The sequence below is a fragment of the Staurois parvus genome, unplaced genomic scaffold (assembly GCF_062004578.1).
Source record: "Staurois parvus isolate SC_StPar_1 unplaced genomic scaffold, SC_StPar_1.0 ptg000377l, whole genome shotgun sequence".
NCBI classification, from domain to species: Eukaryota; Metazoa; Chordata; class Amphibia; order Anura; family Ranidae; genus Staurois; species Staurois parvus.
This window is the reverse complement of record NW_028318173.1, coordinates 1550001-1577667: the sequence shown is the minus strand read 5'-3', so window position 1 is coordinate 1577667 and position 27667 is coordinate 1550001. Positions and strand designations below refer to the sequence as shown.

At 44.7% G+C, this 27667-nt stretch overlaps 1 protein-coding gene across 1 annotated transcript in view; it reads left to right on the top strand.

Moving 5' to 3' along the window:
- Positions 1-27667, top strand: part of PAPPA (pappalysin 1) — a 396585-nt gene that overhangs the window by 293976 nt on the left and 74942 nt on the right. Inside the window, exons 10-12 of the mRNA XM_089685526.1 lie at positions 636-829; positions 16654-16752; positions 24241-24376. Coding sequence (XP_089541652.1) covers positions 636-829; positions 16654-16752; positions 24241-24376 — 429 coding nt within the window. The remainder of the gene's footprint in view (positions 1-635; positions 830-16653; positions 16753-24240; positions 24377-27667) is intronic.

Below are 27667 nucleotides of genomic sequence, written 5' to 3'. Positions count from 1 at the left end.
AATGCCCCTTACATTGGTGGTCAGTGGGAAGAATGTTTCTTACATTGGTGATCAGTGGGAAGAATGCTCCTTACATTGGTGGTCAGTGGGAAGAATGCCCCTTATATTGGTGATCAGAGGGAAGAATGCTCCTTACATTGGGGGTCAGTGGGAAGAATGCTCCTTACATTGGTGGCCAGTGGAAAGAATGTCCCTTACATTGGTGGTCAGTGTGAAGAATGCCCCTTACATTGGTGGTCAGTGGGAAGAATTTTCCTCTCATTGGTGGTCAGTGGGAATAATGCACCTTACAATGGTGGCCAGTGGAAAGAATGCTCTTCATTCTGGTGGTCAATGCCTCTTGTACAGATAGCTAAAATGTTCATTGGTGTCAGGGGTTACATATCAAAGAGGCAAAAATTGCTAATTTCCCATGGAGCCCCTAGCACCCTCTGGAGGAACCGTAGGGTTCCACAGAACCCTGGTTTGGAAAGGCTTATATAGATTGTAAAAATCATTGAACTCAGTTGCCTCCAAACCCTGTTTTTCTCTTCAGCAAAGCCCTGTAGACCTAATGATAAATATGAAAGTTTAAATAATGCTTAAAAAGTTAGTGTTGTTTTATGGAACTCACCAGATTTGTTTTCTCTTTGCAGATGAACCCAGCAGGTGCTATTTCCATGATGGTGATGGAGTCTGTGAAGAATTTGAGAGGATGACCAGCATTAAAGACTGTGGAGTCTACACTCCGAATGGATTTGTGGACCAATGGGCTTCAAATGTTACAGTTTCCCATCACGATGAAGATTGCCCAGGGTGGGTAGTCAATGGCCAGCCTGCAGCTACCGAGGTAGGAATGTATAAGACAAATGACCTGATACTTGTATCACTGACTTAAGAGCATTTGTATCATATTTGCGTTTCTAGGATGCTTTGGCCACTTTTTTTTTGCCTTCTTCGGGATCAACATTGGGTTTAAGGTTCTGTATATGAAGGTTTTCTATTTATTTATGTTTTATGGGTTAAACTAGATGGACTTGTATTTTTTTCAACCTATGTAACTGTGTAGCTCATCTCCAGGAATTAACTATCTTCAAACTCTTCATTATGAGCCCCTCTTACTTACCTAAATCCCTAGTAATGTAATGCTCCAGGTCCCGCATTTGTTATCTTCTTGTAAAAGAGGAGCACTCTTTGGGTGTCCATGTTGCTGCCTGGGTAACAAGGACTTTTCCAAGGAGCCTTCTAAATCTCCAGATGATTGCACACCGTAATGACAGTGAACAGGCGACCAGTTAGTTCTCACATACGATTCCGGAAGTGACCCTGGCAATGGACATGAATGGCAAAGTTAGGATCAAAAAGACTTTCTGAAGACAATGTTTTTTTTAAAAATGGAAGCAAAGGAGGACAGGAGTGGTGAGAGCTTTGCCCAAGGCTGGGCTTTAATCTAGGTATCTGTCACTTTGCTGTTTAGTGTCGACAGATTTGCATTTCAGGAACCTCCTGTCTCCAAGGTTTTTTATGCAGTTGGGTCACCGTACTCAGCTAGTCAACAAGGAGTTTAAGGTTCTGTATATGAAGGTTTTCTATTTATTTATGTTTTATGGGTTGAACTAGATGGACTTGTATCTTTTTTTTCAACATGACTATGTAACTGTGTAGCTCATCTCTGGGCATTAACCATCTTTAAACTCTTCATTATGAGCCCCTCTTACTTACCTAAATCCCTAGTAATGTAATGCTCCAGGTCCCACAATTGTTATCTTCTTGTAAAAGAGGAGCACTCTCTGGGTGTCCAACTTGCTGCCTGGGTAACAAGGACTTTTCCAAGAAGCCTTCTAAAGCTCCAGATGATTCTACACCATAATGACAGTGAAGAGGCGATCAGTTGGTTCTCGCCTATGATGCCCGAAGTTACCCTGGCGATGGCAATGGACATGGATGGCAAGGTTAGGGTCAAAAAGACTTTCTGAAAACAATGTTTTTTTTAAAAAGCTGCCAAATGGAAGCGAAGGAGGACAGGAGTGGTGAGAGCTTTGCCCAAGGCTGGGCTTTAAGGTAGGTATCTGTCACTTTGCTGTTTAGTGTTGACAGGTTCACATTTTAGAAACCTCCTGTCTCCAAGGTTTTTTATACAGTTGGGTCACTGTACTCAGCTAGTCAACAAGAAGCTGAACAACTGAGGCATTTTGTTTTTTTGTTTTTCCAATATGGCAGGTCTTGAGCTTGTTAGAGCAGTAGTAAACCGCTATAAAAAAAAAATTGCAGATAAAAGTAATAGCATAATGTGCTAGTCTGCATTGCATACTGATACATCATGAAAGACTTACCTTAGAACAAAGCCCTCAAGTGCTGACAGGGCTTCCATCTTCACCCGGTCTTCCTGGCTGCTTGATCGGCTGAGCCGTATGGCGCATGCGCGCGGGAAGCTTGGCCATGGCATAGAGCTCTGATGGAATGGCACGGGCAGGGACAATCATCTCCTCAATGATGCATGTTTAGGAGATATTCCTTGTACCTACAGGTAAGCTTTATTATAAGCTCACCTGTAGCTACGAGTGTCCAGTGGGAGTTTACTTCCACTTTAATGATTACCGTATTTGCCGGCGTATAAGACGACTTTTTACCCCTTGAAAATCTTCTCAAAAGTCGGGGGTCGTCTTATACGCCGGTATACGGCATACTGACACTTTTTAGGGGGGTGGCGCGGTGCCGCCCCCCCCCTTCCAATGGAAGGGACACTAAGTACAGGGGTGGGCAGGGGCTGTTTCTTACCTGGTTCCGGTCCCACGACGATCCGGTCCAGGAAGCGCGGCTGCTCCTTCAGTTCGGCCACTGGATGTTCGCGCGGCTGCTCGGCTCCGCCTCCTCACCGGTGATTGGCCGCCAGAACTGTAGCTCAGGAAAGGCACACAGGCAGCCAATCACCGACGAGGGGGCGGAGCCGAGCGGCCCCGCGAAAATCGAGTGCAGGACCAGCAGGTAAGTGGTCAGTGTAGAGGTGCTGCTGCAACCACATATGCTGGCTGCAGCAGCACCATACGAGAACAGGGTCAGAAAGTGTCAGTGGGAGGAATAGTGCCCCATCATTGGTGTCACTGATACCAATGATGGAGCACTATTCCTCCCACTGATACCAATGATGGGGCACTATTCCTCCCACTGACACCAATGATGGGGCACTATTCCTCCACTGACACCAATGATGGGGCACTATTCCTCCCCCCCACTGACACCAATGATGGGGCACTATTCCCCCCCCCCCACTGATACCAATGATGGGGCACTATTCCCCCCCCCACTGATACCAATGATGGGGCACTATTCCCCCCCCCCACTGATACCAATGATGGGGCACTATTCCCCCCACTGATACCAATGATGGGGCACTATTCCTGCCACTGATACCAATAATGGGGCACTATTCCCCCCACTGATACTAATGATGGGGCACTATTCCTGCCACTAATGCCAATGATGGGGCACTATTCCTGCCACTGATACCAATGATGGGGCACTATTCCTGCCACTGATACCAATGATGGGGCACTATTCCCCCCACTGACACCAATGATGGGGCACTATTCCTCCCACTGATACTAATGATGGGGCACTATTCCTGCCACTGATACCAATGATAGGGCACTATTCCTGCCACTGATACCAATGATGGGGCACTATTCCTCCCACTGATACTAATGATGGGGCACTATTCCTCCTACTGATAGCAATGATGGGGCGCTATTCCTCCCACTGATACCAATGATGGGGCACTATTCCTCCCACTGATACCAATGATGGGGCACTATTCCTCCTACTGATACCAATGATGGGACACTATTCCTTCCACTGACACCAATGATGAGGCACTATTCCTCCCACTGATACCAATGATGGGGCACTATTCCTCCCACTGATACCAGTGATGGGGCACTATTCCTCCCACTGACACCAGTGATGGGGCACTATTCCCCCCCACTGATACCAATGATGGGGCACTATTCCTGCCACTGATACCAATGATGGGGCACTATTCCTCCCACTGGTGTGCATTGGAAGAGGGGTAGTCTTATACGGCGAGTATAGCCCAAACACTACATTTTAGCAGGAAAAGTAGGGGGTCGTCTTATACGCCGGCAAATACGGTACTTTTTTATACGATAAAAAAAATCTGAAGAATATATTTAAATAATATATATATTTTTAAATATATCCTTTCGATTTTTTTAACATATAAAAATAATTTTAACATATATTTTTACATATATTTGTAAATGCATTCCAAAAATGTAGATTTGTATTTTTAAAGACATACAGTATATTTAAAAATGTTTTTTAAAAACTATATTTCATATATTTTGTAATAAAAACGCATATCAACATACAGTTTATATATATATATATATATACTGCATGTTGAAATGCGTTTTGTTATATATTACAAAATATCTGAAAAATAATTTAAAAATATATATATTTTAAAATATATCCTTCAGATTTTTTATTTACATATAAAAAAATCATTTTAACATATATTTTTACATATATTTGTAAATGCATTCCAAAAATGGAGATTTGTATTTTTAAAGACATACAGAGTATTTGAAATGTATTTTAAATAATATTTTTCATATATTTTGTAATAAAAACGCATTTCAACATACAGTATATACAGTATATATATATATATATATATATATATACTGTATATATATATATACATATTTATTGAAATATATTAAATATGGCCAAAATTGTAGCATTTCAATTATGTGTCAAAATACAGTATTTGGGAAGAATATTTTTAAAATATATTTCAAGTATATTTTTCTTCCATGTAGGAACTGTTACTGTGAGGTATGAAATTTTAAGCTGATTTAAAAATGTGCCTTTGGATTGGCTCCACAGTAAGTACCATAGGGCCTTGTACAGTCCTTAGGCCGCAAGTTGGGCACTAGGAATGTACATTATGTACATAATGCCAATTCCTCATTCCAGGTAGTTCTTTCCATGCATCCTAATATTTTTTTTTCTTTATGTCCATCTGTTTGATTCAGTTTTCATATGACAGGGCGTATTTATGAATCTTAAAAGACATAAAAAGCAATTTCACTTCACTGGACTTTTACAAAAATTTGCTTCTCTTTGATCATAGTTTTTGGGTTAGTTTATCAAGGATTTAAGTTTAAGCCATCAAAGTGATCTTTCAGCAAAATCTGGCAAAGCGGAAATATTTTACCTTCACTTGCAGAATCTAAATTGAAAAACAGAGGAAGAGGAACTTGTACAGGGTTTCCTAAGTCATCTGGCATATGTGCTTGCCGATGCGGACAGGAAGAGAGGATGCAGCTAAGAGCATGGCGGGGTTATGACACAGAGAGGACTTGAAGGCCAAACCGCAGGAGATTGGTGGCCAGGAGCCAAGGGGAATGTGGTGGCCAGATGGCTATGCCATTGGGAAAGGCAGAAATTGAGTAAAATGGTATAGTAGAGGCTGTGGAAAATTATTGAGCTCTAATAAAAATCCAAGAATTCAAGATAACTCAAGATAATCCCTTTATTAGGCTTTATTCATTTCTGAATAATGGTCCTGAAATTTACATACAAGCGGTATACCAAAAGTAATGCAAAATTGTGCATAACTTTTTTATTAACTTACATAGGTCATTCAAGTTTCACATATTGATAGAGTAACTCTTCCTATAAGTAACCCTTATTGTTCTTCTTTTTCATTGCAGGTAAATAATGGATTCCAAGCAGAAGCAACAAGTCGTCGTTGCGTTCTTGATGAAGAAAGAGTGTAGGCTGTCCAACATCCACAGAAGGCTACAGGGTGTTTATGGAGATGACACCATTGAGAGGTGTTACCAGTGACAAGACATTGCTCTTGTCAATGGTGTCATTTCTGTAAACATTCTGTATCCTCTGTGGATATTGGATAGCCGGCACAATTCCTTCACCAAGAACCTTGCTTCTGCTTGGAATTCATTATTTACCTGCAGTGAAAAGAAGAAGAGTTACTATAGGGTAGTGTTTCTCAACCAGGGTTCCTTCAGGATTGGCTAGGGGTTCTTGAGCAGTAGCTATATGACCTCCCCATCTGATAGACCCTGCATAGTTCCAGTTCCAATGCCACATGACAGAGTCAGCAACATGACTGCAAGAGCATCATTATGGCCATCCCTGTAAGTGGGGTATTTTTCCCAATTACCACCACCAATGGAAGTGGCATTTTCCCAATGACCACTAATGGACTAATCTTACCAAGGATTCCATAAGATCTGAAAATTATTTCAAGGGTTCCTCTGGTGTAAAAAGGTTGAAAAAAGGCTTCTGTAGCGGTAGGAACTTTGTGTAAGCAATGTGCCATCAATGAGTTCTTGACGAAGGAGGGGTGCAGGCTGTCCTATATCCACAGAAGGTTATGGGGTGTTTATGGAGATGACACCATAGAGAAATGTCACCAGTGACAAGACATTGATCTTGTCAATGGTATCATCTCTGTTAACATTCTGTATCCACTGTGGATATTGGACAGCCTGCACAACTCCTTTACCAAGAACATTGCTTCTGCTTGGAATTCATTATTTACCTGCAGTGAAAAGAAGAAGAGGTACTATAGGGTAGTGTTTCTCAACCAGGGTTCCTCCAGGATTGGCTAGGGGTTCTTGAGCTGTACCGATCTGACCTCCCCATCTGATAGACCCTGCAAAGTTCCAATTCCAATGCCACATGACAGAGTCAGCAACATGAATGCAAGAGCGTCATTATAGCCATCCCTGTAAGTGGGGTATTTTTCCCAATTACCACCACCAATGGAAGTGGCATTTTCCCAATGACCACTAATGGACTAATCTTACCAGGGATTCCCTAAGATCTGAAAATTATTTCAAGGGTTCCTCTGGTGTAAAAAGGTTGAAAATAGACTTCTGTAGCAGAAGGAACTTTATGTAAGCAATGTGCCGTCAATGAGTTCTTGACAAAAGAGGAGTGCAGGCCCAATCACCACTAATCTTACCAGGGATTCCCTAAGATCAGAAAATTATTTCAAGGGTTCCTCTGGTGTAAATAGGTTGAAAAAAGGCTGCTATAGTGGAAGGAACTTTGTGTGAGCAATGTGCTGTCATTGAGTTCTTGACGAAGGAGGAGTGCAGGTCCAATGACCACTAATCTTACCAGGGTTTCCCTAAGTTCTGAAAATTATTCAAGGGTTCCTCTGGTGTAAAAAGGTTGAAAAAGACTGCGGTAGCGGAAGGAACTTTGTGTAAGCAATGTGCCCTTAATGAGTTCTTGACAAAGGAGGGGGTGCAGGCTGTCCAACATCCACAGAAGGCTACAGGGTGTTTATGGAAATGACACCATTGAGAAGTTTGTCATCTCTAAACAGATGGGCTGGTCTGAGTATTTGAAAAACTGCTGATCTACTGGGATTTTCATGCACAACCATCTCTAGGGTTTACAAAGAATGGTTCAAAAAAAGAGAAAATATCCGGTGAGCAAAAGTTGTGCGGGTGAAAATGCCTTGTTGATGTCAGAGGTCAGCGGAGAATGGGCAGACTCAAATAACCACTCGTTACAACCAAGGTATGCAGAATACCATCTCTAGTATCGATGGTTCAGGCTGGTGGTGGTGGTGTAATGGTGTGGGGGATATTTTCTTGGCATCAGCAAGGTGCACCTAATAAAGTGGCTGGTGAGTGTATATTCTGCAGAGCAATGGAGCCCTTTTATTCAAAGTTTCCCTTCAGTCCCCATATACAAATCCCATGGACAACTAACTAAGGAATCTAGAGTGTTTTGTCAACTGCAGGTTAGCTGTTGAGCTTGTTGTGTTGTAGCAACAACCCTTTAATGAAGTGAGAATGAAAAGGAAAATCTTTCTGTCTTATGGATGAACCACCATCCATGCATAAATAGGGGCAAAGATTTTTTGTATGCTGAGCCCTGTACAGTGACAAAAAATAAAGGGAAAACTAAGATATGCAGGTTTGCAAAACTCTTTAATAAGCCTCACTTGGGACCCATATTAAAGGGCAGATTCTGACAGAAACAAAAGTTGTGAAAATCTAATAGCAGGAAATTGTGCTAGTCACTAACTTTGTCAAAGGATGTTTGATTCTTGTCTTGTTCTTTGAAAATGTTAATATTAAAACAGTCCAATGTATTTTTCATAGTCATTTAAGGTTAGCTGAGAGAAAAAAATTAAAAATTTTCCTTTTGTAAGTCACAGGAAGATAAATATCAATGTAGATGTCCTCCATATTTTCCCATTAAAAAGACTCTTTAGACCAGCTTTTATCAACAGAGGAATCCTTGAAATAACTTTCGGGTCTCAGCGTCCCCTTGAAAACACCAATTCATTGGTGATCAGTGGAGAAAATGCCCCTTACCTTGGTGTTCATTGGGAAAAATATTCCTTATATTGGTGGTCATTGGAAAGAATGCCCCTTACATTCGTGGTCAGTGAGAAGAATGCCCCTTACATTGGTAGTCTTTGGGAAGATTGTCCCTTACATTGGGGGTCAGTTGGAAGAATGTCCCTTATATTGGTAGTCAGTGGGAAGAATGTCCCTTACATTGGTGATCAGTGGGAAGAATGTCCCTTACATTGGTGATCAGTGGGAAGAATGCTCCTTACATTGGTGGTCAGTGGGAAGAATGTCCCTTACATTGGTGATCAGTGGGAAGAATGCCCCTTACATTGGTAGTCATTGGGAAGAATGTTCCTTACATTGGGGGTCAGTTGGAAGAATGTCCCTTATATTGGTAGTCAGTGGGAAGAATGCCCCTTTACATTGGTGGTCATTGGGAAGAATGTCCCTTACATTGGTGATCAGTGGGAAGAATGCTCCTTACATTGGTGGTCAGGGGGAAGAATTCCCCTTACATTGGTGCTCAGGGGGAAGAATGCCCCTTACATTGGTGGTCATTGGGAAGAGTGTCCCTTTCATTGATGGTCAGTGGGAAGAATGCTTCTTGCATTGGTAGTCAGCGGGAGGAATTCTCCTTGCATTGGTGGTCATTGGGAAGAGTGTCCCTTTCATTGATGGTCAGTGGGAAGAATGCTCCTTACATTGGTAGTCAGTGGGAAGAATGCTCCTTACATTGGTGGTCAGTGGGTAGAATGCCCCTTACATTGAAGGTCTGTGAGAAGAATGCCCTTTAAATTGGTGGTCAGTAGGAAGAATGCTCCTTACATTGGTGGTCATTGGGAAGAATGTCCTAATATTGATGGTCAGTAGGAAAAATGCCTCTTACATTAGTGATCAGTAAGAAGAATGCTCCTCACACAGGTGTTTAGTAGAAACCATGCCCCTTACATTGGTAGTCAGTGGGAAGAATGCCCCTTATATTGGTGGCCAGTGGAAAGAGTGACTCATTTTCAGTGGTTTTCACAATGTCACCCTTACAGATAGCAAAAAATATCATCTATGCCCTACCATTGGCTCTGCCAAGTGGTATGGTCCTGGAAATATGCAAGCATCATCAAATGGAAGGTCAACCAGCCAGAGCTCAAGGAACCCCTAGCAACCCATGGAGGAAGCCTTAGGTTCCATTTAATTCCAGTTGAGAATGGCTGCTCTAGACTATGCTTGCCAGTGGTGGGACAACATCCTCTTTCACCTAAAATAAAGATGCCAAAGTGCCCCCTTCCCAACTCCCAGCAATGATGGATTGTGTTTGAACATCCTCACATACAGTGGCCAACGCAACACAATGACTGCTTTTGTCCAATGACTCCATGGTTATGGACCCTAGTTTAATTAACTAATAATTCATTCAAAGTGAAAATGTTATTCTGTGATTTGTTTCTTTTCTATGGGTTCCAAAATTATGTCAACAGGGCCAAGGCATTGAACTAATGCAAATTATAAATGCTTCCAACAAACTGTAACAAAAAAAGGGAAACATTTGAAAAAAAAAGGGTTGATGAAAACTAACCAGGGTTAAATAGGAGTTTGAAAGATGTTACATTTTTATATAAAACAAAAACAAAAACTTTGAAAGCCAGTTCTTTGTGCTCTGTGTATCAAGAACTGCTGTCAGTGCTACATAGCAGGCTCCGCTGTCAGGCTGACAATGAAGCTCTGTAGGTCTGGTCTTGCAAAGTTTATTTTGTGACCTGGATAATGGAGAGGACAAAGAAACTCCCACCCCAGCTGCACCCCTCTCTCACCAGTGCTCCTCACTATCAGCCCAGCCCTGGTGCCTGCATTTACCTGCAGCAGCATAAAAGAAAGCTGGGTTATGGCTGAATGGCTGGCCATTCTGGTAAGGAAGCCTTTGGCACCCTCAATTGGCACTTCCAAGTGAAATTTGTTCATACCTCCCTACCTCCTACACATTCCTATTGACTAGTAAGGCAGCCCATCTTTGGAATTGAGTACCTTTATAACACAAAATAGGCAATCACCCCCTGCTGAGCTCCTTCCTCTCTCCAATTTCATCTAAATAGAGCTTAAACATGGAGATGGAGGCAACACTAACCGTAACATTCAGGTAGTAGAAACAAGGTCTCTCATGGTAGCTGTGAAGCCTTCTTCTTCAGCCCTCCTCACCCCTATTGTTTAAAAAGAGTAATAGGTGTCTTCACTGGCCAAAAGGGAGATGAGTGGACTACTTTTTTCCCTATAATATAGTATCTTGGTTGGTGGAACTCTTTGCTGGACAAGTATGTCTATGTGTAGGGAGTTGGCTATACTATCACCATGGTGGCATTAAAAATATGAGACTGAAATGGTCAAAGGTTTGATCTAAACTCTAGAGAAGTTTCATAGTATTAAAAATTGTTTTGCTCTCTTTAGATGACAGTAAAAAAAAAACCAATGGTTTGATGGAAAGAGTTAGTCGAATTTTGCACCGTTCATATTGAAAAAATAAAAAAAGTGGAGTTAAATTGACGCCATTTAATTTCTATCTCAACACCAGCTTTAGGGACACAGTGAAATTTGTTTCACGGGTATAAAGAATGAGAGGCAAATCTTTTTGTAACATTGGAATTGTCATGCAATGAGTGTAAAAACGGGCAGAGATGATGGCATTGATATAGTAATGGAGTGCAAAATGATCACTGAACTTAGTAAGGTAAAGCTATGTTTACTTTGAACACCCAATCACCTGCAGGGAAATAAAAAAGGCCCTTGCGTTATTGGATGATTGAAGTGAAAACATTTTTATTTAGTATGCTGTAAGAATATGAATGCACCTGATTACTAAACAACTGCACACAAAATATAATACATAGCATGCATGGTATTTCAGCTGCCAGATAATGTAGTGGGGATAGTGGGGTGGGGGGATAACTGGCAAATAAAATTTTGGTGCAGTGGGGGGAGAGGGTTAAGAGACCATAGGTTGGACAGTGAGGAAACTGGTGCCAGAGAACAGGGGAGCTGTCAAAAAATATAGTGTGGACAGTGGAGGAAGGGGGGCTACCAGTGAAAATAGTGTGGAAAGTGGGCCATGAGCTGCCAGAGAGTTGTGTGAACAAGAGGGGGAGAGCATCTAGAGAACATAATGTGGACCATGGGGGGAGAACTGCCAGAGAACATAGTGTGGACAGTGGAGGAGAGCTGCCAGAGAATATAGTATGGACCATGGAGGGAGAGCTGCCAGAGAACATAGTGTGGACTTATGGGTTTAGGGCTGACAGAGGACATAGTGTGGACCACCAGGGGAGAGTTGCCAGAGAACATTGTGTGGATCGTAGGGAGAAGTCGGTAGAGAACATAGTGTGGAAAGTGAGGAGAGAGCTGCCAGTGAACATACTGTGAGCCATGTTGGGAGAGTTGCCAGGACATAATATTGATCATGGGGGGTGCCAGCAAACATAGTGTAGACAGTAGGGGGAGAGCTGCCAGGACATAATATTGATCATGGGGGGTGCCAGCAAACATAGTGTAGACAGTAGGGGGAGATCTGCCAGAAAACATAGTGCAGAAGTGGAGGGAGAGCTTCCAGAGACCATAGTGTGGACCATGGGGGGAGAGCTGCCAGAGAATATAGTGTGGACAGCGGAGGAGAGCTGCCAGAGAATATAGTATGTACCATGGAGGGAGAGCTGCCAGAGAATATAGTGTGGACATATGGGTGGAGGGCTGACAGAGGACATAGTATGGACCATGAGGGGAGAGAGCAACCAGAGAACATAGTGATGACCATCGGGGGAGAGTTGCCAGAGAATATAGTGTGTATGGTGGGAGGAGAGAGCTGCCAGAGAACATTGTGTGGACCATGGGGATATATGCAGAAAGACCCCACAATGGGACTTTATTGCAGCAACTGAAACATTACACATATACCTAAGGAAACATTTGTATAAAAGGAATATAAGCTTTATTACATAGATGTACTAAAAAATACGTAGTTTTTTTAAAAGAGAATTTTCGCTCTGACAAATATTACAAGAAAGCTTTCTTCACAAGATAGAAAACCACCTTTTGAGCAGCTAGATAACCTTTTTGGTTATGCCAGAGACCATTGTTTGGGCCATGGGGGGAAGAGCTGCCAGAGAATATAGTGTGGACAGTGGAGGAGAGCTGCCAGAGAATATAGTATGGACCATGGAGGGAGAGCTGCCAAAGAACATAGTGTGGACATATGAGTTTAGGGCTGACAGAGGACATAGTGTGGACCATGTTGGGAGAGAGCAACCAGAGAGCATAGTGTGAAAAGTGCGGGGAGAGCTGACAGAGAATATAGTGTGGATAGTGGGTGGAAAGAGCTGCCAGAGAACATTGTGCGGACCATGGGGAGAAGCCGGCAGAGAACATAATGTGGAAAGTGAGGAGAGAGCTGCCAGTGGACATAGTGTGGACCATGTGGGGAGAGCTGCCAGGACATAAAACATAGTGTAGACAGTAGCAGGAGAGCTACCAGAGAACATTGTGTGGACCATGGGGAGAATCTGGCAGAGAATATAATGGGGAAAGTGAGGAGAGAGCTACCAGTGGACATAGTGTGGACCATGTGGGGAGAGCTGCCAGGACATAAAACAAAGTGAAGACAGTAGGAGGAGAGCTGCCGGAGAACATTGTGTGGACCATGGGAAGAAGCCAGCAGAGAACATAATGTGGAAAGTGAGGATAGAGCTGCCAGTGGATATAGTGTGGACCATGTGGGGAGAGCTGCCAAGATATAAAACATAGTGTAGACAGTAGGGAGAGAGCTGCCAGAGAACATAGTGTGGACCATCAGGGGAGAGCTGTCAAAGAACATATTGTGGACAGTGGGTAGAAAAATCTGCCAGAGAACATAATGTGGATCATGGGGGGAGAGCTGCTAGAGAACATAGTGTGGCCAATAGGAGAGAGCTGCCAGAGTGCATAGTGTGGACAGTGGAGGGAAAGCTGCCAGAGAATAAAGTGTAGACATGGGAAGGGGGGGGAGCTGCCAGAGAACATAGTGTAGAAAATGGGGGAGGAGAGCTGCCAGAGAATATAATGTAGACATGGGGTGAAAAGCTGCCAGAGAACATAGTGTGGACCACGGGGGAAGAGCTGCTAGAGAACATAGTGTGCCCAATAGGAGAGAGCTGCCAGAGTACATAATGTGGACCATGGGGGGAGAACTACTAGAGAACATAGTGTGGCCAATAGGAGAGAGCTGCCAGAGTGCATAGTGTGGACAGTGGAGGGAAAACTGCCAGAGATTATAGTGTAGACATGGGAAAGGGGGGAGCTGCCAGAGAACATAGTGTGGAAAATGGGGGGGAGAGCTGCCAGAGAATATAATGTAGACATGGGGCGAAGAGCTGCCAGAGAACATAGTGTGGACCACGGGGGGAGAGCTGCTAGAGAACATAGTATGTCCAATAGGAGAGAGCTGCCAGAGTACATAGTGTGGATGTGGGGGGAGAGCTGCCAGAGAACATAGTGTGGACAATGGGGGGAGACCTGCCAGAGAATATTAAGCAGACATGGGGCGGAGAGCTGCCAGAGAACATAGTGTGGATAATGAGGAGATAGCTGTCAGAGAACATAGTGTGGACAGTAGGGGTAGAACATAGTGTGGAACATCAGAGGAGATCTGCCAGAGAACATAGTGTGGATAGTGAGGAGATAGCTGCCGGAGAACATAGTGTGGATAATGAGGAGATAGCTGTCAGAGAACATAGTGTGGACAGTAGGGGTAGAACATAGTGTGGAACATCAGAGGAGATCTGCCAGAGAACATAGTGTGGATAGTGAGGAGATAGCTGCCAGAGAACATAGTGTGGACAGTAGGGGTAGAACATAGTGTGGAACATCAGAGGAGATCTGCCAGAGAACATAGTGTGGATAGTGAGGAGATAGCTGCCAGAGAACATAGTGTGGACAGTAGGGGTAGAACATAGTGTGGAACATCAGGGGAGATCTGCCAGAAAACATAGTGCTAGAGAATGTGGTGTGGATCAGGAGGAGATATTCAAGTGAACATAGTGAGGAGAACAACCAACTGATAATATAATGCTGACATGGCAGAGGGAGAAGGTAACCTGCCAAAACTCCTAGTGAGGAAGTGGCAGGACATGTGGTGTGGACAGGGGAACATTGTCAGACATCATGAGGAAGGATCTGATAGAAGCTAGGGTAGATACTGCAGGAAGAGTTGGATTGTGCAGAGTATTTGGTGTTGTGGACACTGTAGAGAATGTGAAGTAATGATCATACTGATATGCTGGTAGGTACTGGATCCCCAAAAACCAGGAGCCCAGAGCAGAAGGCTGTCACATTTAGCAGTGCTAGTAATTCTGCTGCTAAAAGTTTCACTTTCTTCTGCATCTAGAGGTTTGGCTCAGCTGAACACCCATTAGTTAGTTGAGTTGCTTGCCGAAACCCGAACAACAGATAAACCTGTAGCTCATCCCTGGAGAGCGTGGAAATCTCCATACACGTACACAGTGCATAGGTCTCCATCGTATTATTTCCTCTTTTGTAAAATATTATTAGCCTATAGCTTGGGTGGGCAACTGTGGCCCTCCAGCTTTTGGTGAACTGCAAGTCCCATCATGCCTCTGACTTTGGGAGTCATGCTTGTAACTGTCAGTTTTGCAATGCCTCTTGGGAATTGTAGTTCTACAACAGCTGGAGGGCCACAGTTGCCCACCCCTGGCCTATAGTGTCGGGCTATTTTCTCTATTGGTCAAATGTTCTCAAACTCTTCTGGTTGAATGTCCATAAGGCAATTTCCTCTTAGGGTTGTATGTTATGGAATGTTACATGCTCCCTGTGACAAGGGAACAAATAGAAATTTCACACTTATTAAAAACATTTACGAGATTATTTGTACTGAGACAAGTAGACAAAAGGCAATATGCTTTCAACCACATAGATCTACACTGTTCAAAAAAATGAAAGGAACACTTTGAAAACCCATCAGATCTCAAGGGGGAAAAATACTGCTGGATATCTATACTGATATGGACTGGGTAATGTGTTACAAACATGAGGATGTTCCTGGACAGTCTGAGGTGCAACCTGGTGGCGTTGGTTGGACCAAAACATAATGTTCCAGAGGTGTTCTATTGAATTTAGGTCAGGCGAGCGTGGAGGCCATTCAATGGTATCAATTCCTTCATCCTCCAGGAACTGCCTGTATACTCTCCCCACATGAGGCCGGGCATTGTCGTGCACCAAGAGGAACCCAGGACCCGCTGCATCAGCATAGGGTCTGACAATGGGTCCAAGGATTTCATCCCGATACCTAATGTCAGTCAGGGTGCCATTGTCTAGCCCTTAGAGGTCTGTGCGTCCCTCCATGGATATGTCTTCCCAGACCATCACTGACCCACCACCAAAACGGTCATGCTGAACCATGTTACAAGCAGCAGAACGTTCTCCACGGCTTCTCCAGACCCTTTCATGTCTGTCACATGTGCTCAGGGTGAACCTGCTCTCATCTATGAAAAGCACAGGGTGCCAGTGGAGGACCTGCCAATTCTGGGGTTCAATGGCAAATGCCAATCAAGCTCTATGATGCAGTGAGCACAGGGCCCACTAGAGGATTTTGGGCCCTCAGGCCACCCTCATGCAGTCTGTTTCTGATTGTTTGGTCAGAGACATTCACACCAGTGGCCTGCTGGAGGTCAGCAGCCCTGTCCAGCTCTCCTAGAGTAACTGCCTGTCTCCTGGAATCTCCTCCATGCTCTTGAGACTGTGCTGGGAGACACAGCAAACCTTCTGGCAATGGCACGTATTGATGTGCCATCCTGGAGGAGTTGGACTGCCTGTGCAGCCTCTGTAGGGTCCAGGTATGGCCTCATGCTACCAGTAGTGACACTGACCCTAGTCAAATGCAAAACTAGTGAAAAGCAGTCAGAAAAGAAGAGTAGGGAAAAAAATGTCATTCCTGTTTTAGGGGTCGTCTCATTGTTGCCCATTTAGTGCACCTGTTGTTACTTTCATTAACACCAAAGCAGCTGAAACTGATTACCATCCCCCTCTCTGCGACTTACCTGACCAGATCAATATCCCAGGAGTTTCATCGACTTGATGCTAGACTTGGATTACAAAGTCTGCCTTTCATTTTTTTGAGCTGTGTATTATGGGACATAATAATAATAGTCAATGTTGCCTTCACAAGATATTAACAATCCTGATGTATCATGGATAATCCCATTCATTTTTATAAATTGAATATGTATTCTTTTTTTGTTGTTGAACTTATAATTGACAGCCACTTATTTTCCAGGTTTGCCAAACCAAAGTGTTGAAATTAAGTAAAACCGTGTCCCAATATGCTTGGTATCCATGCAAGGCCATGCCAGATGCAATGAATTTCTGGTTAAAGGTAAGTGACGTCAATGAAGTATTTAACACAAATATATCTAAAACCACCTTCGAAATTTCATTTTGCATTTAGGAGGGATGGGTTAAAACCCCTGCCACTTTTATTTTTTGTTGCCATCTGTGGCCTATTGGAGAGGGATCTCCTCTAACTTCTTAGATAGTTGTCACCAGAGCTAGTGCTTCAAACAAGTGCTACTATTGGAAGATCTGCCCTGTCCTTGGTAATAGCTGGAGGACGTTATGTATTTTAGAACTTCATAGGAAGTGTGATACTTTGGTAATTGGGCAATCTGGACTGCCTGATAGTATCTAAGACCAGTTGTCTCCAAAACTGTGGCCCAAAAGCCAGATGTGGCCTTTTGCTTGCCCTTATCCAGCCCTTGGGGCACCATTCCACCAACTGACACCAGTGATGGGGCACTGTTCCCCCTACTGACACCAATGATGGGGCACTATTCCTCCCACTGATACCAATGAGGGGGCACTATTCCTCCCACTGACACCAATGATGGGGCACTATTCCTCCCACTGACACCAATGATGGGGGACTATTCCTCCCACTGATACCAATGATGGGGCACTATTCCTCCCACTGATACCAATGATGGGGCACTATTCCTCCCACTGACACCAATGATGGGGGACTATTCCTCCCACTGATACCAATGATGGGGCACTATTCCTCCCACTGATACCAATGATGGGGCACTATTCCTCCCACTGATACCAATGATGGGGCACTATTCCTCCCACTGACACAAGTGATGGGGCACTGTTCCCCCTACTGACACCAATGATAGGGCACTATTCTTCCCACTGACACCAATGATGGGGCACTATTCCTCCCACTGACACCAATGATGGGGCACTATTCCTCCCACTGACACCAATGATGGGGCACTATTCCTCCCAATGGCACCAATGATGGGGCACTGTTCCCCCTACTGACACCAATGATGGGGAACTGTTCCCCCTACTGACACCAGTGATGGGGCACTGTTCCCCCTACTGACACAAGTGATGGGGCACTGTTCCCCCTACTGACACCAATGATGGGGCACTATTCCTCCCACTGACACCAATGATGGGGCACTATTCCTCCCACTGACACCAATGATGGGGCACTATTCCTCCCACTGGCACCAATGATGGAGCACTGTTCCCCCTACTGACACCAATGATGGGGCACTGTTCCCCCTACTGACACCAGTGATGGGGCACTGTTCCCCCCTACTGACACCAATGATGGGGAATTAATACCGGGGGCATTTTCTACTCCCACTGGCCACAGCCTGGACCAGGGGTGGACTGACAACTCAAGGGGCCCCCCGGGCAATAGGGGATCATGGGGCCCCTGCATCCTCACCCACACTCAAACTACACCCAAAAAAGCCCAAGAAAAGTACTAGGGGCATCTCATGGGGCCCCCTACTGACCCTGGGCCCTCGGGCAGTGCCCAAATGGTCAGTCCACCCCTAGTCCAGACTCCATAAAGCCTAAAGGAGAGTAAACTGGCCCTTTGCTTGGAAAGTTTGAAGACCCCTGCTATAGGGGAACATTGGGTAAAATTAAATTTTAGGTTTAAAGTGTTACTAAACCCACAGCAGTACAATCAATCTGTATATGCAGTAAAGCATGCTTGTTATACTCACTGTGGAACCTAAGGGGTTAATCCTCCACAAAATAAAGGATGTTTGATCATCTCTTCTCCGATCCTCCCCTTCTTCCAGTGTCTCCTAAATATCTCCTGATAGAACAGATGCTCGGGGGGGAAGCTTCACATGCTCAGTATGGTGTGTATTGCTAGAGAGTTTCTTTTTTTCCTTGGGAGAGTGCATGTGATCAGCACAGGGCCAATCAGCACTCTCCAGACAGAAGTCAGGGGTCCTGCATCCTCCTAGAGGAGAATGAAAACTTCTGCTGCAAGCTTTAACCAGTGCTCTGCTGAAGTCACAAGACTGCTATAACTGCTGATGAGAAAAGGTATTTAGCAGTTTATATTTATGAAAATAATTGCATTTCCATGTTGTGTGTACTGTGGGACCTGGAGACCAGATATAGTGAATGCAGGGTCCGGGGTTTAGTAACACTTTAAGGTTCAACCAGATGAAGTGGTTCAAACAGGATTGGTAATATGTGTGCCACAATTTTGGTAGTACTCTAAACCAACAGTTTACAAACTGTGGCTCTAGGGGCATAGTTCCTGCCACTGACATCAACAATGGGTCACTATTCCTCCCACTGACACTAATGATGGGTCACTATTCCTCCCACTGACACCAATGATGGGGGACTATTCCTCCCACTGACACCAATGATGGGGCATTATTCCTCTCACTGACACCAACGATGGGACACTATTCCTCCCACTGATACCAATGATGGGGCATTATTCCTCCCACTGATACCAATGATGGGGCACTATTCCTCCCACTGATACCAATGATGGGGCACTATTCCTCCCACTGATACCAATGATGGAGCACTATTCCTCCCACTGATACCAATGATGGGACACTATTCCTGCCACTGATACCAATGATGGGGCACTATTCCTCCCACTGACACCAATGATGGGGCACTATTCATCCCACTGATACCAATGATGGGACACTATTCCTCCCACTGATACCAATGATGGGACACTATTCCTCCCACTGATACCAATGATGGGGCACTATTCCTCCCACTGATACCAATGATGGGGCACTATTCCTCCCACTGACACCAATGATGGGGCACTATTCCTCCCACTGATACCAATGATGGGACACTATTCCTCCCACTGACACCAATGATGGGGCACTATTCCTCCCATTGACACCAGTGATGGGACACTATTCCTCCCACTGATACCAATGATGGGGCACTATTCCTCCCACTGACACCAATGATGGGGCACTATTCCTCCCACTGACACCAATGATGGGGGACTATTCCTCCCACTGACACCAATGATGGGGCATTATTCCTCTCACTGACACCAACGATGGGACACTATTCCTCCCACTGATACCAATGATGGGGCATTATTCCTCCCACTGATACCAATGATGGGACACTATTCCTCCCACTGACACCAATGATGGGGCACTATTCCTCCCATTGACACCAGTGATGGGACACTATTCCTCCCACTGATACCAATGATAGGGCACAATTCCTCTCACTGACACCAACGATGGGACACTATTCCTACCACTGACACCAATGATGGGGCACTATTCCTCCCACTGATACCAATGATGGGGCACTATTCCTACCACTGACACCAATGATGGGGCACTATTCCTCCCAATGATACTAATGATGGGGCATTATTCCTCCCACTGACACCAATGATGGGGCGCTATTCCTCCCACTGATACCAATGATGGGGCATAATTCCTCCCACTGACACCAATGATGGGGCACTATTCCTCCCACTGATACCAATGATGGGACACTATTCCTCCCACTGATACCAATGATGGGGCACTATTCCTACCACTAATACCAATGATGGGGCACTATTCCTCCCACTGATACCAATTATGGGGCACTATTCCTCCCACTGACACCAATGATGGGGCACTATTCCTCCCACTGACACCAATGATGGGGCACTATTCCTCCCACTGACACCAATGATGGGACAATATTCCTCCCACTGATACCAATGATGGGGCACTATTCCTCCCACTGACACCAATGATGGGGCACTATTCCTCGAGCGCCTAGTCTATATCCGCCTATGCTCTCACCTCAACGACAACAACCTCCTCGATCCCCTACAGTCCGGCTTCCGTCCCCTACACTCCACCGAAACTGCCTTACTCAAACTCTCCAACGACCTGCTAACCGCCAAAGCTAATGGCCACTATACAGTGCTCCTACTCCTTGACCTCTCTGCGGCCTTCGACACAGTCGACCACCCCCTCCTGCTCAAAAAACTACACTCCCTCGGCCTCAGAGATTCTGCTCTCTCCTGGCTCTCATCCTACCTGTCACAACGCTCTTTAAGCATTACCTATAATGCTACCACCTCCCCCTCACTCCCCCTCTCTGTTGGGGTCCCTCAAGGCTCTGTCCTCGGGCCCCTTCTCTTCTCCATCTACACCTCCTCCCTTGGCCAACTCATACACTCTCACGGCTTCAACTACCACCTCTATGCCGACGACACACAAATCTATCTCTCAACTCCCCACCTCACCCCCTCGGTCTCCGCCCAAATCACACACCTACTGAGCGACATAGACTGGATGTCGCTCCACTTCCTTAAACTGAACCTCTCCAAAACCGAGTTTCTTGTCTTCCCCCCAGCCCGGACACCACCCCCCATTGACTTCTCCATCATGTCCAACAACTCCACCATCAAACCCGCCCTGCAGGCCAGAGTACTTGGTGTCATTCTGGACTCCAACCTATCCTTCCAGCCCCAAGTCCAATCTTTAACAAACTCGTGCAGACTCCACCTCCGCAACATCGCCAAAATCCACACGTTCCTAACCCCAGAAACCACTAAACAGCTCATCCACTCCCTCATCATATCACGACTCAACTACTGCAACTCCCTCCTCACTGGCCTGCCTCGCCGCTGGCTATCCCTGTTCAGTTGATCCTGAATACGGCTGCCAGACTCATTCACCTTTCCAACCGCTCCATCTCCGCCACCCCCCTCTGCCAATCCCTCCACTGGCTTCCGATTGCGCAACGGATCAAATTCAAAATCCTAACACTGACGTACAAAGCCGTCCACCATACTGCCCCGAACTACATCACTGACCTAATATCCAAGTACTGCCCAGCACGCACACTCCGCTCCTCACAAGACCTCCTTCTCTCTAGTTCCCTGGTCTCCTCCTCCCATGCCCACCTCCAGGACTTCTCCAGGGTGTCACCCATCCTCTGGAACTCCCTGCCCCAACCCATCAGATTATCGCCTACTCTCCTCTCCTTTAGGCGCACCCTGAAAACCCATCTCTTCAGGGAAGCCTACCCCACCCCCTACTAACTTGCCAACCTCCTCCACTCTTCCTACCACTCCATCCCCCACAGCTATCTCCTCCTGTGCCACCACCCCCTCCCTCCTAGATTGTAAGCTCGAAAGAGCAGGGCCCTCGATCCCCTCATGTTTTGCATTGTATTGGTATTGTTCTGTCACATGTTCTGTCCCCCTTTGTAATGTACAGCACTGAGCAAACTATTGGCGCTTTATAAATACTGTATAATAATAATAATTCCTCCCACTGATACCAATGATGGGACACTATTCCTCCCACTGACACCAATGATGGGACACTATTCCTCCCACTGACACCAATGATGGGACACTATTCCTCCCACTGACACCAATGATGGGGCACTATTCCTCCCACTGACACCAATGATGGGGCACCTCGGGATCGAGGGACAGGTCAGTGTCCATTTTTTTAAATTCAGCAGCTACAGTTTTTGTAGCTGCTGACTTAAATTTTTTAACATTTGCACTGGAACTCCACTTTTACTCTTCTATAAAATACCGGAGTTGAATCCAGCACAGTTTTACTCTATCAAATTACATTACAGATGATGATTTTCCAGTTTTGAAGCGTAAGAAGGCAATGGCTTTCCTATCCCCAATCTCTGTGAATAATTAACACTGACTGAGGGAACGTGGAAGAAATGGGGAGGGTCTAGCTAGGAGTAAACAGGAGGAGAGGACAAAAGAAGATACCAAAAATGTCCGAAAGTCTCCTCTAAATAAATAATAATAAAATGATAATGACATGCAGTTCAATACAAGATATAAAAAATTCAAAAAGTGGGACAGAACATGTTTAAAGTCCAGCTAAGATGGCAATCATAGCGCCCTCCAAAGATACAGTGAAGAAGTGAGCGTAACCACCCAGGAACAGAAAGTCTATCATTTGAAGGCTCATGGGGTACAAATAAAGAAAAAAGCTTAAAAAAAGGACTGGTAACCTACATGAAAGATTATGTTTTGGGTTTAGCTACGCTTTAACATTATGGTATGGCTTCAAAACATACACTATATTGCCAAAAGTATTGGCCCCGCCCTCCCAATCATGTGATTCAGGTGTTCCAATCCCCTCCATGGACACAGGTGTATACAATCAAGCCCCTAGACATGCAGACTGCTTCTACAAACATTGGTGAAAGAATGGGTCGCTCTCAGGAGCTCAGTGACTCCAAGCGTGGTCCCGTGATAGGTGGTCACCTGTGCAATAAGTCCATCCGTGACATTTCCTGACTACTAAATATTCCACGCTCAACTGTTAGTGGAATTATAACAAAGTGGAAGGAACTGGGAACAACAGCAACTCAGCCACCAAGTGGTAGGCCATGTCACATGACAGGGCGGGGTCAGCGCATGCTGAAGCGCACAGTGCGCTGATGTCAGCAACTGTCTGTAGAGTCAATAGCTAAAGACCTCCAAACTTGGTGTGGCCTTCAGATGAGCCCAACAACAGAGCTTCATGGAATGGGTTTCCATGGCCGAGCAGCTGCATCCAAGCCTTACATCCCCACGGATGCCGTGGTGTAAAGCACGCCACCACTGGACTCTAGAGCAGTGGAGACGTGTTCTCTGCAGTGACCAGTCACCTTTTTCTATCTGGCAATCCGATGGACGTGTCTAGGTCTGGCGGTGCCCAGGAGAACGGTACTTGCCTGACTGCATTGTGCCAAGTGTAAAGTTTGGTGGAGGGGGATTATGGTGTGGGGTTGTTTTTCAGGGGTTGGGCTTGCCCCCCTAGTTCCAGTGAAGGGAACTCTTAAGGCGACATTTTGGACAATTTCATCCTCCCAACTTTGTAGGAACAGTTTGGGGATGGCCCCTTCCTGTTCCAACATGACTGTGCACCAGTGTACAAAGCAAGGTCCATAAAGACATGGAGGAGCCAGTTTGGGGTGGAGGAACTTGACTGGCCTGCACAGAGTCCTGACCTCAACCCCATAGAACACCTTTGGGATGAATTAGAGCGGAGACTGCGAGCCAGGCCTCCTCCCCCGACATCAGTGCCTGACCTGACAAATGTGCTTCTGGAAGAATGGTCCAACCTTCCCATAGACACCCTCCTAAACCTTGTGGATGGCCTTCCCAGAAGAGTTGAAGCTGTTATATCTGCAAAGGGCGGGGCCAACTCAATATTGAACCCTACGGACTAAGACTGGGATGCCATTAAAGGTCATGTGCGTGGAAAGGTGGGGCCAACTCAATATTGAACCCTACGGACTAAGACTGGGGGGCCATTAAAGGTCATGTGCATGGAAAGGGCGGGACCAACTCAATATTGAACCCTACGGACTAAGACTGGGGGGCCATTAAAGGTCATGTGCGTGGAAAGGGCGGGACCAACTCAATATTGAACCCTACGGACTAAGACTGGGGGGCCATTAAAGGTCATGTGCGTGGATAGGCAGGTGGTCCAATACTTTTGGCAATATAGTGTAATTCTACTAATTCTACGATGATATTAAACTGTTTTTCATCTTTTAATCCACACAGGCCCATTTTTCTCAGCATGTTGTTGCTGCCGCTGTGGTGGTTCACTTGGTAACTGATGGGACTTCTTACAGCTACCAGAAGCCGGAGACCATCAGCGTTCAGCTTATCGATGTCAAGGAACAGATGCATGACCTTGGTAAAGTCTTCTCAGCTACTAAGTATATAAACAGCCTTTTGTCAACATTAGAACGAAGCTCAGCTATCTTCACAGGAGTTCCATGTCGTTTCATCCCTATCTTTTGTTTTAGAATGTTACTTCTCACCATTGTTGGGGATTTCAGCCATTGCCACCACTCCAGATGTTTATTAACTGCTTGCCTTCCGGAAGGTTTTACCTCCTTCATGACCAGGGCATTTTTTTGCAATTCTGCACTGCGCTGCTTTAACTGGCAATTGCGTGGTCATGCAGCGCTGTATCCAAATTAAATTTATATCTTAGACAATAGAGCTTTCTTTTGGTGGTATTTGATCACCACTGGGGTATTTTTTAGTTTTTATTATATAAACGAATAAAACGACCAAAAATAAAAAAAAAACAATAGTTTTTATTTTCAGTTCTAACACATACCCAATTAAAAAAAAAATCAAATTTCTTAATAAATTTAGGCCTAAATGTGGTTTGCTACATGTCTTTGGTAAAAAAAAAACAAATCCCAATAAGTGTACACTCATTGGCCGCTTTATTAGGTCCACCAGTTCAATTGCTTGGTAACACAAATTGTTAATCAATCACATGGCAGCAACTCCATGCATTTAGGCATCTAGACGTGGTGAAGACGACTTGCTGAAGTTCCAACCGAGCATCAGGATGGGGAATAAAGGGGATGCAAGTGACTCTGAACATGGCATGGTTGTTGGTGCCAGACAGGCTGGTCTGAGTATTTTAAAAACTGCTGATCTACTGGGATTTTCACGCACAACCATCTCTAGGGTTTACAGAGGATGGTCCGAAAAAGAGAAAATATCCAGTGAGTGGCAGTTGTGAGGAGGAAAATGCCTTGTTGAGGTCAGAGGAGAATGGGCAGACTGGTTGGAGATGATAGAAAGGCAACAGTAACTAAAATAACCACTTGTTACACCCATGGTATGCAGAATAGCCTCCCTGAAGGCACAACACGTCCAATCTCGAAGCTGATGGCCTACAGTAGCAGAAGACCACACCGGGGGCCACTCCTGTCAGCTAAGAACAGGAAATGGAGGCTACAATTCGCACAGGCTCACCAAAATTGGACAATAGAAGATTGGAAACATGTGGCCTGGTCTGATGAGTCTGGATTTCAGCTGCAACATTCAGATAGTAGGGTCAGAAGTTGGTGTAAACAACATGAAAGCATGGATCCATCCTGCCTTGTATCAACTGTTCAGGCTGGTGGTGGTGGTGTCATGGTGTGGTGGATCCATCCTGCCTTGTTCAGGCTGGTGGTGGTGGTGTCATGGTGTGGTGGATCCATTCTGCCTTGCATCAACAGTTCTGGCTGGTGGTGGTGCTGTCATGGTGTGGTGGATCTATCCTGCCATGTTCAGGCTATAGGTGGTGGTGGAATGGTGTGGTGGATCCATCCTGCCTTGTATCAACAGTTTTGGCTGGTAGTTGTGGTGGGGGTGTCATGCTGTGGTGGATCTATCCTGCTATGTTCAGGCTGGTGGTGGTGGTGTCATGGTGTGGTGGATCCATCCTGCCTTGCATCAACAGTTCTGGCTAGTGGTGGTGGTGTCATGGTGTGGTGGATCTATCCTGCCATGTTCAGGCTATAGGTGGTGGTGGAATGGTGTGGTGGATCCATCCTGCCTTGTAGCAACAGTTTTGGCTGGTAGTTGTGGTGGTGGTGTCATGGTGTGGTGGATCTATCCTGCCATGTTCAGGCTGGTGGTGGTGGTGTCATGGTGTGGTGGATCCATCCTGCCTTGCATCAACAGTTCTGGCTAGTGGTGGTGCTGTCATGGTGTGTTGGATCTATCCTGCCATGTTCAGGCTATAGGTGGTGGTGGAATGGTGTGGTGGATCCATCCTGCCTTGTATCAACAGTTTTGGCTGGTAGTTGTGGTGGGGGTGTCATGGTGTGGTGGATCTATCCTGCCATGTTCAGGCTGATGGTGGTGGTGTCATGGTGTGGTGGATCCATCCTGCCTTGTATCAACAGTTCTGGCTGGTAGTGGTGTCATGGTGTGGTGGATCTATCCTGCCATGTTCAGGCTATAGGTGGTGGTGGAATGGTGTGGTGGATCCATCCTGCCTTGTAGCAACAGTTTTGGCTGGTAGTGGTGGTGGTGTCATGCTGTGGTGGATCTATCCTGGCTTGTTCAGGCTGGTGGTGATGATGTCATGGTGTGGGGGAGATTTTCTTGGCACTGGCAAGGTGGACCTAATAAAGTGGCTGGTGAGTGTATTAATTGGTTTGTGTTAGAGTTGCACTAATCCCGATACCAGTATTAGTGGCGACACCAAGCAGTACTTGGACTCATGCAAATGCTCCAATACCTAAAACAGATACCTTTGCGTCGCGATTTGAGCCTTTACAAAGTGAGCAGGATCAAATCACACTGCAAAGAATAGCATGCAATTTGGTCAGGAATTGTATTTTATATTTATTTCAGGTACTTATATAACTCCATCAATTTACATATATATTGTACATTCACATCAGTCCCTGACCCTCAAGGGGTGTACAATTTAAGGTCCCTAACTCACATTCATACATACACATACTAGGGACAATTTACCTATCAGCATGTCTTTAGAGTGTGGGAAGAAACCCACACAGCCACGGGAGAACGTGCAAACTCAAGGCAGGTGTCCAAAAGTCGCATGACAAGTCGCACTAATGGGAACAGAGCTTAAAATTCGAAGGTCCCTATCTCACATACATACTAGGGTCAGTTTATTCAGAAACCACCCACATGGAAGCAAAATATATTTGAAATGCTACAATTTTGGCCATATTCAATATATTTCAAAATATATTTCAATTAAAAAAAAAAAAAAAAAAAAAATATATATATATATATATATATACTGTGTATATATATATATACACACACTGCATGTTGAAATGCATTTTTATTACAAAACATATGAAAAATATTTTTTATAAATACATTTCAAATATACTGTATGTCTTTAAAAATACAAATCTAATGTTTGGAATGCATTTACAAATATATGTAAAAATATATGTTAAAATGACTTTTGTATATGTAAAAAAAAAAATCTGAAGAATATATTTAAAAAATATATATTTTAAAATTATTTTTCATATATTTTATAATATATAAAAAACGCATTTCAACATGCAGTATATATATATATATATATATATATTGAAATATATTTTGAAATATATTTTGAAATATATTGCATACGGCCAAAATTGTAGCATTTCAAATATATGTCAATATATTTGGGAAGAATATTTTTTGAATATATTTC